General features: G+C 37.6%; 1 protein-coding gene across 2 annotated transcripts in view; it reads right to left on the reverse strand.

Annotated features, from left to right (window-relative positions):
• ITGAV (integrin subunit alpha V) overlaps positions 1 to 14,484 on the reverse strand; it is an 87,353-nt gene that overhangs the window by 22,834 nt on the left and 50,035 nt on the right. For both annotated transcript variants that reach the window (XM_060106433.1, XM_060106432.1), the window contains exons 11-17: positions 13,656 to 13,708; positions 13,052 to 13,254; positions 8,089 to 8,280; positions 6,529 to 6,574; positions 4,842 to 4,949; positions 1,901 to 1,959; positions 203 to 357 (exon numbers count right to left, since the gene is read on the reverse strand). In XM_060106433.1, the coding sequence (XP_059962416.1) occupies positions 203 to 357; positions 1,901 to 1,959; positions 4,842 to 4,949; positions 6,529 to 6,574; positions 8,089 to 8,280; positions 13,052 to 13,254; positions 13,656 to 13,708 (816 nt within the window). The remainder of the gene's footprint in view (positions 1 to 202; positions 358 to 1,900; positions 1,960 to 4,841; positions 4,950 to 6,528; positions 6,575 to 8,088; positions 8,281 to 13,051; positions 13,255 to 13,655; positions 13,709 to 14,484) is intronic.

Raw genomic sequence — 14,484 nt, forward strand, 5'->3', positions numbered from 1 at the left:
GAAAGGCCACGTGCAATATCCAGTCTGACAAGCGTAGAAGTCCATTACTCAAGTTAGACTCTTTAAAAAGCCCAATTTCCTCAAATGCATTTCTCTGTCTTCTTTTTGATTTACTACCAAAAAAATTTACAGAAAGTGAAAATCATTTAGATGAAAAGAAAAAATAATAAGTAGAAAGAAGAGATAATGGATAATCTCTTACCCGCAGATATGCTATTAGTTCTTCACATTGCATCTGTCCCCCTCTTGAGATGGTCATGTTCTTAGAGTGACCCGGGGACCTGTTATGGAGAAACAGTGCTCGTCGAATGGCTCCTTTTTGCTTGAGTTTATCCAAAAGAAGCTCCACCTGGAAGTCTATACAAACCAAAGGATTTATAACCAACATGATCTTTATGGACACCTATCTGTCCTAAATATCTCAAGTTTTCATTTAAACAGAGATACATATTTATCCCTTAAGAAGTAATCTGCTTCTAATTCATTAAAAATGTCTATACATTGTAGTGAGATGACAACATATTAATTCTGAATAAATATCTAATAATTAAATAACTGATCCAACTATGCCCAAATTAATGTCATCTATTAAATTGAGACAATAGATAATGATGGTAATAAAACAACTATCAGATAGAGGGGAAATTTTTTCTTTTAATTTAAGCTGAGAGGAGGAAGTTCAGAAATAAAATGTATGAATTAAGACTTTTATCACTAATGCAGGTAGCAGGACTCTTGCTGACTGTGATTAAGAAATGTTTACTAATATGCACCCATACCCCATACCATTACATTCACCATTACGACGAATGAGCGGTTTGCATCACTTGCAACTCCTACTTCTAATGAAGCTACTGTATCAAACTATCAGGTAAATATGTCCCTCATGAAGCAAATGACCAAATATAGCTGACTGGGTCAAGAATCACCTTAAAATGAATGTGCAGCCAGTGAACAGTCTGAAGCACAGTTGCTAGACTACTGCCTGCTAACATCAGTTCTTCTTTAAATAGCTTCTTCAAAGGAGATATGAGTGCAGATCTTTAAAACCACAAATCTCTTTCTAAGTTTCTCTAAATGTTGAACTTCATGTCAAATTTGAGTGAAAAGCCAGGGTCATTTTGCTTCTCGTTCTGTTTCACCCACCCTGTGAGAAACAGCAAGCTCCTGCTTCTGGCCTCTTGAAATTGCCATTTCGCCTGTGCAAAATACTCCTCCAGACATCGTTTAGCTCCTTCATTTCCTTCAGGTCTTTACTGAAAAGTTACCTTCCAGAGAGACCCTTTCTTGCTACTCTATGTGAACTTTCATGCACAAACACACCCCCAGCAGACTCAGTCCTCTGTCCGGAGCTTTACTGTTATTCCTTAGCACATATACCGACAAATCTCCACAACAGTTACTTAACTCTCCTACCTTGATCTCAGAATCACATAAACCATTTTCTGGAATGGAAGAGTCAAGTTAGAATTTGCTGCGTGTGCTAAATTTAGTGGTCTAACTTTCCTTCTCTCTATTTCTAAACCACCTCTACTCTGGAGATTACTGGGGCTTCTCTAAGACATAAAGTATAAACTTTTCAGTAGGTCATTGACTTATAAACAATGATACTTATTTCTCCTAGAGTTCATCTGTCTCACAATGATAACTGTTTATCTTTGTGAAGGCCATGTTTACCACTAATTGTTCACAATGTCAATAAATGTATTATTTCTGAATTGGCTTAAGAGTTGCCAAACACAATAATTATGTTGCAATATTAAATGTCTTTAAGCATAAACATTCAAATAAAAAAGCAATAACAACTATTTGAATAGCTATTCAAATGTCCTAAAACATTTTTTAAGTGCTGTGTATGCAGCATCATTAAAATAATATAATTTTTCCATAGAACACTTACTAAGTTTCGTGGGAAGTGCTCCTTTGCCATCTGCCTTTAAGCAGAACCTGACATTAAAACTGTAGAAAAATAAAAAATACATACAAATCCCATAATCCAGGTTAGACATTTTTCCCATTTATATAGCATTATTTATTTATTTGTTTGGTTGTTTATTTATTTATCTTGGAATTGGAATTACAATTCGAACTTTAAAATACCAAAAAGTCTCATCACAATGCCTACAATTAATTTTTTTAAAAAGACAGTAAAAGGGATTATCTATGCCTCTCTTATTCTCTTATTTATTATTTGAAAAACTCACTATAGGTGACATAATCTGATATTACCATGTAACAGTTTCTCCCTTTCCCCCCAAAATACACAACATAGATGAAATTATAGTATATTGCTTAAAAAATTAAATATTTACACTATGCCAGTTTAGGATACCTAATACACTCTCATTCTTCATAATAACCTATTAGATAAGCTATCATCCCTATATTACAGATTGAAAAACTGAGGCTTGGATGGTATTAATTTTCCCATTTTCATGGAACACATATTGAACAGAATTCGAATACAAACTCTGGTCTGTACGATTCTAAAACTTTTGTTGTTGTTACACTTTTGTTACACTGATAATATTTATTTTTTGTTGTTGTTACACTTTTGTTACACTGATAATATTTATTTAGCTAGACATTTTTTTATTATCACCTAAATCTCACATTTCTTTTTTTTTAAATCTCATATTTCTAATACTTAGTTCACATTGTGAAGCCTTATATCTTTCTTTATGTCTTAATATTATTTTTAAAACATGAAGCTATACAGAATAATCTAATTCATCCTTCAGTAATTTAGGCATGTTTCCTTTCATGGAAAGGAATGAGACAAAAAAAAAAGAGAGAAAGAAAAGAATTTCCTAACCTCCTCTCAAGCTTACAGAATCTTTTGATAAATTTAAATGGGGGAAATGACAATCCAGATTTAAAATAAATGTCTCACTTATGAAAAAGCCCCATAGGGCTTCCCTGGTGGCGCAGTGGTTGGGAGTCCACCTGCTGATGCAGGGGACGCGGGTTCGTGCCCCGGTCTGGGAGGATCCCACGTGCCGCGGAGCGGCTAGGCCCATGAGCCATGGCCGCTGGGCCTGCGGGTCCGGAGCCTGCGCTCCGCAGCGGGAGAGGCCACAACAGTGAGAAGCCCGCGTACCACAAAAAAAAAAAAAAAAAAAAATAGCTCCCCTGTTGGCGCAGTGGTTGAGAGTCCGCCTGCCGATGCAGGGGACACGGTTTCATGCCCTGGTCCGGGAGGATCCCACATTCCGCGGAGCGGCTGGGCCCGTGAGCCATGGCCGCTGAGCCTGCGCGTCCGGAGCCTGTGCTCCACAACGGGAGAGGACACAGCAGCGATAGGCCCGAGTACCGCAAAAAAAAAAAAAAAAAAAACAACCCATAAAGCTACCTTTAATTAGCAAGCTCCTCTAGAACAGTATTTTCACAATTTATTACTAGGTTATGACAGCCGTTTAATGGGTGTGTCCAGCATCTTAAAAAAATGAATATGTAAAATTGACTTAAGTATCAAGGGTAAGATTTCATGAAACTTTTGTTTTAATTACATGCATGTGTTTACTGGATTATGATGTAAAATGTATTTCATCCTACACGCCATATTCGAAAACATATGAAAGCTACTGCTCTAGTTAGTGTATTCAAAGCCTTCACCTTGTTGCCATAATCATAAGCACATCATCAGCAATGTGCAGCAACTTCACCAGGACACAAAGGGTGAGTGAAGGGATGAAAGTCAGTAAAACTTACAAAATCTTGAAAACAACTTCACTGCCAGTCAATGAAAATGAAGACTAAATATTACTGAATTTTTAATGCAATCCAATGAAAGAAATAAAATTTTTATTGCATACATGTTTTTTATTTAATATATTTTATTATAAACAAAATTTTGAAAAATGATTTTAATAATAATACATAATTCAAAAACAAAATCAGAAAAATATCTTTTCATTAGCTCTTCTGAAGGAAAATTTTCCCAGCTTCCAATCATTTTACCCTTCTTATGTAAGTTCTCTCTGATTTTTCTATGTGAGCAAGGAACATGAAGTGAACAGTGTTTCCGCCATGCGGCTTGCGGGATCTTAGTTCCCCGAGCAGGGATTGAACCAGGGTCCGTGGCAGTGAAAGCGCAGAGTCCTAACCACTGGACAACCAGGGAATTCCCCATGGTGAGTTTATATATGGGTTAAGACTTTTCATTATTAACTTTATGTTTATTTTAACACGTATGAGAAAGACACTGGTTTCTCTATTTTATTTTAATATGCTTTAAAGTAAATCACGAGTCAGTTTAAAGAAAAAAGCCTTAAGAAAATTATAAATACAGGGAGAATGAAAACATAGCAAAAAATCATACAACATAGAGAAAAGTAACATACAAATAATGGAAACTTAAATACTGGACTAGAGAAGAATTCAGACCTGAAGCTTACAAAAACTATATTTTTCTTTAGAAACTAGTAAAAGAACAAATAGAAGACCAATATGTTAAAGCAAACTTTTTTTCGTACAGTTAGTCACAGATATTAAATCTGAAAAAGACCATTAGTTTTTAAAAATTAAAATCAAAATGTTCACAGGCTTGTTTAGCATTTAAATATGAGTTCTAAAATCTTACTGGCTTTATTTTTGAATATATTCACTGAGCATGCATAATTTTTTAAAATTAGTTTTATACTAGTTTAGAGCATATTTCTAGAGCCTTCTACATATCTTCTTTGGAACAGTATTTCTATAATTCAGTCTATGACAAGAAAATAGTGTACCCACAGAAACTGCTTTAGCAGTATTTCAGCCTCCCCCTCCATTTTCAGTTGTTTTTATAATGACTGAACCAATAATCACAATAATAACTATTACGAAACAAACATCCTTACCAGGAAACTTTGAGATCTGTCCCAGGCAGTGGGCAGGTTTTATTGTCTTGATTTAAGATGCTAGGATACACTTCAAGGCCAGCGTTTACAGTGATAACTGGCCTGGCCCTGGTTTAAAAAAAAAGAAAAGAAACAAAAAGTTATTTAAAATGTTAGATTGATCTAAGCATTTCAGGTTCACATTCATTGCATACACAGTGTGATGTTCACTAAAGCAGTGTTTATAATAGCAAAAACAATAGAAACAACCTAAACTTAGCATGACCAAATATTCCAGTTTGCCCAGGACTGTCTTGACTTTTATCAGTGAAAGTCCCATGACCTCGTAAATTCCCCTCAGTTCCAGGCAAAGCAGGACCACTGGTCACAACCTATCTGAACGCAGCCCATTAAAGCAAGATGGTTAAACAAGTTGTGGGATATCTACCTAATGCAGTGCAATACAGTGGGGGAAATGAGTGCTGTAAAGCCATCTGTGCTAATATAGGATGATATTAGCCAAGACATAATGAGAGGAAAAAAAACACCATGTACAAAGGATGTATACACACACACACATAATTTTTTAATGCACAGAATATTTCTGACAGGATATACTAATAAAACTAGTAACTGGTGTGAGAGGAAGTATATTTCTCTTATTGTATGCCCTTTTTACATTGCTTGAATTTTTACCACATGTATGTATTACTTTGTTAATAGCAATTTTAAAAACTGAAACAATAAATTAAAATAGTTTCCAAAGTTCAGATGCACAGGTTTACGCTCTGTACAAAAATACAGTAGCCTCAGGGCAGTGTATTTGTCTCAATCATGATAAATCCTGGAATCTGTACAGACACAAGCTGCCCCAAGAGGCACAATCAAGCTGACCCATCACAACCTCCACTACACAGTACCAGTGTTAGTTTTCCTGCCATGTATAAGCACAGTCCATAGAGGTGTAAACATCTTAATCTACTTGGGATGTTAGTTGATACTGTAAGGCATGAGGAATTGATGAAATTCAGATAAATACTGGGATTATGTATGAAGCTGGGAAATGGAGATATGGGGATTTATACATATTGCTCTAATAAAAATATTCATTTGGGGAATCATTACATACTGCCCTTGTGGTCACAGAATGCTGTGGCACAAACACCAAGTTCTTGTCTCTTATAGGAAAATGTAAACTCCTATAATTTTAAACTCATATAGTCTAAAACACAGGAGAGCATCTTTGAACATAATTTAAAGAACAAAAAGGGAAAATTCTGAATGCTTTCCTAAATAAAAAAATCTAGGGCTTCCCTGGTGGCGCAAGTGGCTGAGAGTCTGCCTGCGGATGCAGGGGACACGGGTTCGTGCCCTGGTCAGGGAAGATCCCACATGCCGCAGAGTGGCTGGGTCCGTGAGCCATGGCCGCTGAGCCTGCGCGTCTGGAGCCTGTGCTCCGCAACGGGAGAGGCCACAACAGTGAGAGGCCCGCGTACCACAGAAAAAAGAAAAAAAAAAATCTATAGCTTTCTCTACTTTGGGATCTCCTTGTATCATTACTACTTGCCTGAAGCAAATCTTGAATAGAAAGAACAAATTTTATCATTACTTCAAGAAAATTAAACTGAAATTCAAATACTGGTACTTAACTATAAAACTTTCATATAATTCATAATATTCCTATATTACTAGATATGGAAATGCTTACCTGTATAATACAGCTCTATCTACACCGAAAGCTCCTACAATTAAGTCTTAAAAGAGAGCAGAAAAATATGTTAATAATAATTATTTTTTAATTCATATATCATTCCATAAAGCTCTCAATGTGTATAATAAAGATATAGACATAGTCTCAAAACTATTCTTCATTAAGTGGTTGTAAGACAACATCTAAAAGGCTAAAATGTATATGAAAACTTTAAATATGCTATCATCAATGGCAAACACTCATCATAAAACTAATTTTTTCATCCATCCAGGTAGACAAGACTCTTTTTAATGGATACATAGTAAAAATCAGCAACAATAAGGAAGTGTATACCATGCAAACACACACATCCCCAAAGGAAAAAGCTTTATAGATGCCTGTGGATTTTACAATTTCATGTAAAATTTCTTTTTTTTCATTTACTTATTTTGTTTCAAAAACAAAACAAAACAAAAAAAGCACAATACATATACACTTGATCCTTGAACAACATAGGTCTGAACTGCGCGGGTCTAGAACTGAGCGGGTCTACTTATAAGTGGACATTTTTCCCCACTGAATACATACTATAGCACTACACAACCTGAGGTCGGCTGAATCCACAGAGGTGGAACTGTGGATACAGAGGACCAAGTGTACAGTTAGTTATATGTGGATTTTTGACTGTGCAGAAGGTTGGCACCCCTAGCCCTCACGTTGTCCAAGGGTCAACTGTACTTAGAATGCTTAGAATGACAGCAGATAGCATCCAAATCAACAAAAATAGAATGCATTAGTTTTTATACGTAGCTGGTACCACTGGTTCACAATTAGGAAAAAATGAAATCAGAACTCTCTCTCTCAGTATACCCAAGCTAAATTTGACGAAGCCCTTTCTAAGCAGAAAAGTACATGAGAAACCATAAAGACAGGTACAATGGATTACATAAAAATTAAGAATTTCTTTATGCCCAAAAAGAAAACATGACAAAACTGAGAAATATACGTAAGAGTTAAGGAGTTAAAACCCTCAATATTTAAGGAACTGCCACAAGTTAAAAAAAAATGAATGAAAGAAAAGAAAAACAACATTCCAATAGAAATGGAGAAAAAAAGATGTAGAAAGGAAATTCACAGAAGTAAATATATATATGCAAGTAAACAAGCCTTATTGTGAGAATTTACTGAGATAATATATTTCATAAAAATCATGATGATTAGTCAAGTCCATAAAACTGCTAGACCATTAAAAACAAAAAGAGATGGCTGACATTCGAAAACTTAGACTGAGCTTTTGCTTATAGCTTCCACATTCTGACATTTCATTACAGACTTCAAGACAATAAAAGAAGAACTACGAGTACGTGCTTTATATTGGAAGCTCCCAGGAAACAGCTGTCTGTGCTTTGTACCCCCTCAATGACGAGAACAGTGCCTTGAACAACGGCAAGGGCTTGAACAGTAGTTGAAATATTGAATTTAAATGATTTATAACAGAAATCAAGAGAGCAGTAACTAATACTACTTGCTATTAGGACCGAAAAATCTAAGACGCTCTTTGTATTTCTAGGAAAGCACCTGGATATCCATTCTTGTCTATATCCGTGGCTCCTTTCATTGAATAGCCGAAGCTTGGTGGCATGCTCCGAGCAGCCCACTTCCCTTCAAGGATCTGAGATGGTACCGCATTCAAGCCTGTAGGTCTTCCATTGAAAATATAAACAATTCCTTTTTTATCTTCACCCCCATATGGAGCAGCGATTGCAATATCTGAGGGGGAAAAGGAAGAGGGGAAGAGGGAGGAGAGGGAAATGAGGGAGGGGAGAAGGTGAGGAATAAAGGAGGAAAGCAGAGTGGGAGGGAGGAGGGCAAGGATGGAGGGAAGGAAGTCTTAGTGCTCGTCATTATTTCTGTGGAAAAGGTCTTAACATCTTTAGAACCCATGTATCATGTTTATCAATTCCAAGTTCAGTAGGGTACTCTTTTTTTTTTTTTAACCAATGCCATAAAGCCATTATTTCCACGGGGATCGCATGTACAATTCTCTTCTCTTTCTGGGAAAGAACTTTTCCCATTCCCCATTCCAGGACACATCCTGGCCATTCTCTCCTCTCCCTTTGGCTGGGCTACCCCATGGGACCTAGGAGACTTCCTGCGGCGGGGAGTTGCGTGGGAAGCAGAGGCAGCTGCGGTCCCAGGGCACCCTCATGTGGTGCTGTCCAAGAGGACAGCCTGCTACTCAGAGTAGGAAGCCCTCCAAGAAGGAATGAGTCCTCTGGGCAGCCAGGCTCTCTACTTCAGGCAAAGCAGCCATGCGTGGTGGCAGTAGGGTACTCTTAATTCAAAAGCAACAACCAAATTCAAGGAGATTCAAGCAAAACTGTATGGAAATGACATTAAAATTTGGAGCCAGATATTCCGGGTATGACCTTGGACAAATCACTTAACCTTTCTGGACCTCAAATGCCTCATCCTTAAAATAGAGGGCAAGGGACATGTAAAAAGATTCATCTAAGGTTCATTCTAGCTCTTAAAATTCTAGTTAATTTAGTTGGGCATGGTTTTCAGGTTTTTTTGAGAAGTCAACCTGACTCAGAAAGTTGAAAGTTATGATTTCATCTCTATCTTGCTCAACTTACACTGAAATGAAATAAACAAATAAAAAGTTTGAAATGCTTTAAAAACAAAACAGTACACCAAACAGTCACTATGATCTGTCCTGACTCTAGAATATATTACAAATAACTATGCCCACTTCCTTCTATCTTTGCTGGTCCCACCCTGGACAAGCCATTCTCATTCTTTGCCTGGACCCCTAAAGCAGCCTAAGGGGCCTCCCACTTCTACTCTTGCCCCTATAATCCATTCTCTTCAAAACTGCCAAATGTTGGGTTTCCCTGGTGGCGCAGTGGTTGAGAGTCCGTCTGCCGACGCAGGGGACGCGGGTTCGTGCCCCGGTCCGGGAAGATCCCACATGCCGCGGAGCAGCTGGGCCCGTGAGCCATGGCCACTGAGCCTGCGTGTCCGGAGCCTGCGCTCCGCAACGGGAGAGGCCACAACAGTGAGAGGCCCGCGTACTGCAAAAAAAAACAAAAAACAAACAAAAAAAACCCTGCCAAATGTTAATATCATGTTATCTTCCTTCTTAAAATCCTTATTTCCCAAAGCATTTACGTGTTACCTGGTTTGTCCATTCATCACCCCACTCCCAACCCCAAGTCTACCCTCACTCACTCTTCCTACCAATCCCGGCCCTTTTCTCTGTTTCTTAAACTCAGCAAGCGAGTCCGCATCTCTGGATTTATACTTGCTGTTCCCTCTGCCTTAACAGTTCTTGCTCCAGAGCTTTTCAAGCTTTGCTCCTTCTGTTTGTCCAAATCACAGTTCAAATGTCATCTTGTCAGAGAGGTCTTCCCTGGCCATGCTATGGAGCAATGCACTCTCCCCTCTCCATCTAGGTACTCTCTATCATGTTACCTCGCCTTTTTTTGTTTAAACCCACAGCCTTTATCACTATCTGAATTTCCCCTTGATGTGTTTACTCTATGGCTCCTCCACAAAACATAAATTTCATGAGAGCAAGGATGTGTCCATCTTGCCTATGACAGCCCCTATGTACCAGCCATTCCAAACTGACTCAATTTACTTAATATACCCGAAACGTTTTCAGCCCCCTCAATGCTGCAACCCCTGAGACATCAAACATACCTTGGTCACTCATCTTTTCTTTAAGACCATTATGCCCAAGAATATCTCAAACACTGTGATGACTACATTCCAGTGTTTACTTGTTCACATTAAATTTGCTCCTACTCATGCTAAATTCCTTAAGGACATGGATGGGCTCTAAGTTATCCTCTCATTTTTAGCAGTTAGAACAGTGCTTGGCCTGCAGTAAGCACCAACTAAGAATTTGTTATCCTTAAATAAAAAGTAGTATTTAAATTATGTAAGAGTCCTTCCTTATCTTTTTTAAGTTTCAAAAGATAAATATAACTTCTAAATTGACATGTGCATTAAGAAAGTTTTTATTACAATACAATTTTCCAACAGAATATGGCTCTACTGTTGAGAGATGGTTTTAAAAAATTCTCCTTACCTTTTCTAAACCTTTCATTATTTTGTACATTCTAATCATCTTTTCTCTTGGCTGGTATCTGTCTAGTCTGGAGAGCCCTACTTTTCCATGTCATCAGTCTCTTCCTTTGATCATTTTAGTTTCTCTTTTCTGTGTTTTTTCCCTCTGCCTTTCTGGAGAAGTATTGACAAAAACTCCACATAATTGTGGAACATAATTTTATTGTTTTGTTTTCGGCAACCCTCTTGATGATATCTAGGGTTTTTCCAGTGGGTGTAAGTGGAAAGGGAGGAAAACAGCAGCAAAGACATAACAGAGAGTCAATGTCATCATGTCTGAACAAGGAAAAGATCCAGGTTACAACCAATACTTCATTATATGTATATATAAACTATATATACATATAAACTACAAATACATATATATACACATATAAACTATATAAATATAGTTACATAAATAACAGCTCAGATCATTTTCTCCTGAAGACACTGTCATTCACAATCTACTCTTTGGGACAATAAGACCCCAGGAGACACTTTGGGAGAATAAAATCATCCTCTATGGTATCTATCTCTAAAAGTAAAATCTCTTTGTAAAATCGTTGTAAAACTTCGATATTTTTTAGCTGTCATTGCTTATAATTTTTGTGTTCACAGATAATACATTTTAATAGAAATAGGGAAAACAGGATGAGATGTTATCTGGATCCTGATATTAAAGAAACATTCTTTAAAGTGTGTGGAATATCCTCAAGACAAGGTGACAGCAAACACGTCCAGGCTTTACCAAAACACCTGGAGACAGGCCCAGCTATAGCAACGAACTCAAATGTGTTCAAGGTAGAACCTCGAATCTGGCCCTGTGTTTTCTAGGTAGTCTTTGTTATCAATAAGTAGTGATTTGGTCTGTTCTATAGTATTCTTTTACAGTTCTATGTTGAACTTTATACCACAATTCCATTTGATTTATGTTAAGTTCTCTTGGTGGTAAAAAATCTTTAAGACTATTTTAGGAAGCAAAATGTCCCCTTGAGTAGTTTTTCACTAACAATGAAAACTTCTAGGGTGAGAGATGACACATCTAGTGTGACATAAAACTACCCACAAGGCAGGAGTGGGGTCTTGAGGCCAAACAAACATTTCCCTTTTCTACTACTAACTGGGAGATTTGAGAGTCATCTGCATTTCTGAAGCTTTCATCTTAATTTATAACTTTCTTTACATTTTCAGGGGCATATCCCTATATATTGTTGATTATACAAACACATCAACAGTTCAACTCTTCATTTTGTGACCTCTAGAAAGGTTTTTAGCAGTATTCTTTAAAAAAAAAAACAACTTGGTAATCTTTTAAAAAAAAAACTTGGTAATTTGTAATCTATATTTCACTCTATAGTAGAAGCCAACTTTGATTTTTAAAGATATCTACAGCTATTAATTAAATTTTTAAATGGGACTATTATAAAACACTGAGCTTATACCTTTTTACTTGTCCCCATGAAGGGAGATATAACCTCCCTCAGAATATTCTGGACAGCCACAACAATAAAATATTAGTGGCAAATAATACCTTTGAGGGATGCATTAGGGTCAGCATTGCCTTGACAATATGCCTGGGAGCATTTTTTACACTTGTATCCAAATGGACAGCAGAGGGCACTGCCGTTAAGCAGGACAGAGACACAGAAAATCACCAGCTCACACTGGGCTCCCTGGGAATGCAAGCTCCTTTCTAAAATGAAACACTTTGATAAACTGGGAGATTGGGATTGACATATACACACTACTATATATATAATAGATAACTAATAAGGACCTACTATATAGCACAGGGAACTCTACTCAGTACTCTGTAATGAACTATATGGGAAAAGAATCTAAAAAAGAGTGCATATATGTATATGTATAACTGATTCACTTTGCTGTACAGCAGAAATTAACAAAACATTGTAAATCAATTATACTCCAATAAAAATTTTTTTTTTAAATTAACCACTCTGACGCTCTAATTTGAGGCTGCAGGAATAATAACTTATGAGAATCAATTTTTGAAAAGTTTGCTCTGATTTTTTTTTTTTTTTTTTTTTTTTTTTGCGGTACGTGGGCCTCTCACTGTTGTGGCTTCTCCCGTTGCGGAGCACAGGCTCCGGACGCACAGGCTCAGCGGCCGTGGCTCACGGGCCCAGCCGCTCCGCGGCATGTGGGATCCTCCCGGACCGGGGCACGAACCCGTGTCCCCTACATCGGCAGGCGGACTCTCAACCACTGCGCCACCAGGGAAGCCCTTTTGCTCTGATTTTTAAGGAAAACGAGCAACTTGTCATTGAACCTGGTGTGTCACTCAAATCCCTCTTTCCAGGAAGGAGGTTTGCTCATGTGAACTTCTACGGGTGGGGTACAGGACTTTTCCAGGCGGACACAGAAAATCAGGACACACAGCTGTTATAAACTTTGACCTTACCATTGAAGCCGTCCTGGTCCAGATCTCCCAAAGGGGCTATGGCGCTGCCGAACCTTGCAAAGACCTCAAACCCATTCAGTTTGGTTGTCTGGAAGTCTCCCGAAGCTCTTTGGAGAGACACTGAGACCTGCCCCACCTCCTGGAGTTTGCCATCGGAACCACGATCCATGAAGAGAGGCGCTCCAATAAATACGTCTGCGTAACTAAAAAACATAATCTGTTTCACCAAAAGCAAGATCGAATTCCATGTGACTACTAATAATCATTTTCCTTCTTATTAAAACTCAGGTTTTCCTCTTTCTACAGCTCGCATAGCCACACTTGAAAGGATCATTTCTAATTCAAACCTGCCTTCAGCTCTTTTAAGAAACTATGAGTAATTCATAAAGTTACTTTATTCCTTCATATTATAAAAGCTATTGAAAGAAATTATTAACAACATAAAGGTTTTCTAGTATTCGTGATTAAGGTTGCTTCAAATCGGTTCCTTAAATAGAAAGCTTAGCAGGAAGGGGAGCGAGAAACAGAAGAAAAAAATGTTTAGTTTTAGTAAAGCTCATAAACACAGAGGAAACTGTTTCTGGAAACATTTTGTTAAACTTACTCATCCCCATTAATGTCAGTGGCAGCGACAGAAAATCCAAAATATGCGGCCATCTGGATAATAAGATGAAAATGAAATGTTTACATTTCATCCAACTCGTTGAGACAGTTAATATTTGTTGTATATTTATCAAATAGAAAGGGTTATTTTTTTTCTCTGCATATAGTGCTTCAATCTAAATTTCTTCTTTTGCTTATCCTACCAAAACAATGACAATCAGTTAATGAGGCTTGTATACTCTCCTAGATTTACTGGCAAGACATAGCCCATGGATATCATTTCGGTGTCTTCAGCACATGCCACTTAAGTCCAAGTACAATCAAGCCTCCTTCCAGGGCCCCACCTACTGTCTCCCTTCCTCTCCACTTACCCAAAGCATGCCAGACAAACACACTACCGGAAAGAGAGACAGTCACAAACAGACGTTTCAACCGAACCCAAGAAGTTATAAATGACAACTATGCAGTAAAAATAATAAATAATAATTATTAATAGGTCATAAATGGTTCTTCCTATGTGAAACCACTACAACTCTAAAGAAATTACTGTTCGGAAAGATAGAGACTGGAATTCATTTTTGTTTCACATCTCAATCAACTATGTGCCAGTGGTTTTGCTTTTGAATTACACACAGTACAAATGTACTTGGTTTTATCCTGGGCTTGTTTTGCAGAGGGAGAAAGAATGTCCTCTCCCCACCACAGGAGACTGCTGGCCATCACAGACAGACAGAGCAGCCTGGCTGGAAATACACGTGAAAAAGGAAAGTTCTCAAGAGGCTCTGACATACAAAACTAGGAGAGGTGACAGATTAAAGACAAACTAAAAT

Source organism: Mesoplodon densirostris, chromosome 8 (genome assembly GCF_025265405.1).
Source record: "Mesoplodon densirostris isolate mMesDen1 chromosome 8, mMesDen1 primary haplotype, whole genome shotgun sequence".
In the NCBI taxonomy this organism is placed as follows: Eukaryota; Metazoa; Chordata; class Mammalia; order Artiodactyla; family Ziphiidae; genus Mesoplodon; species Mesoplodon densirostris.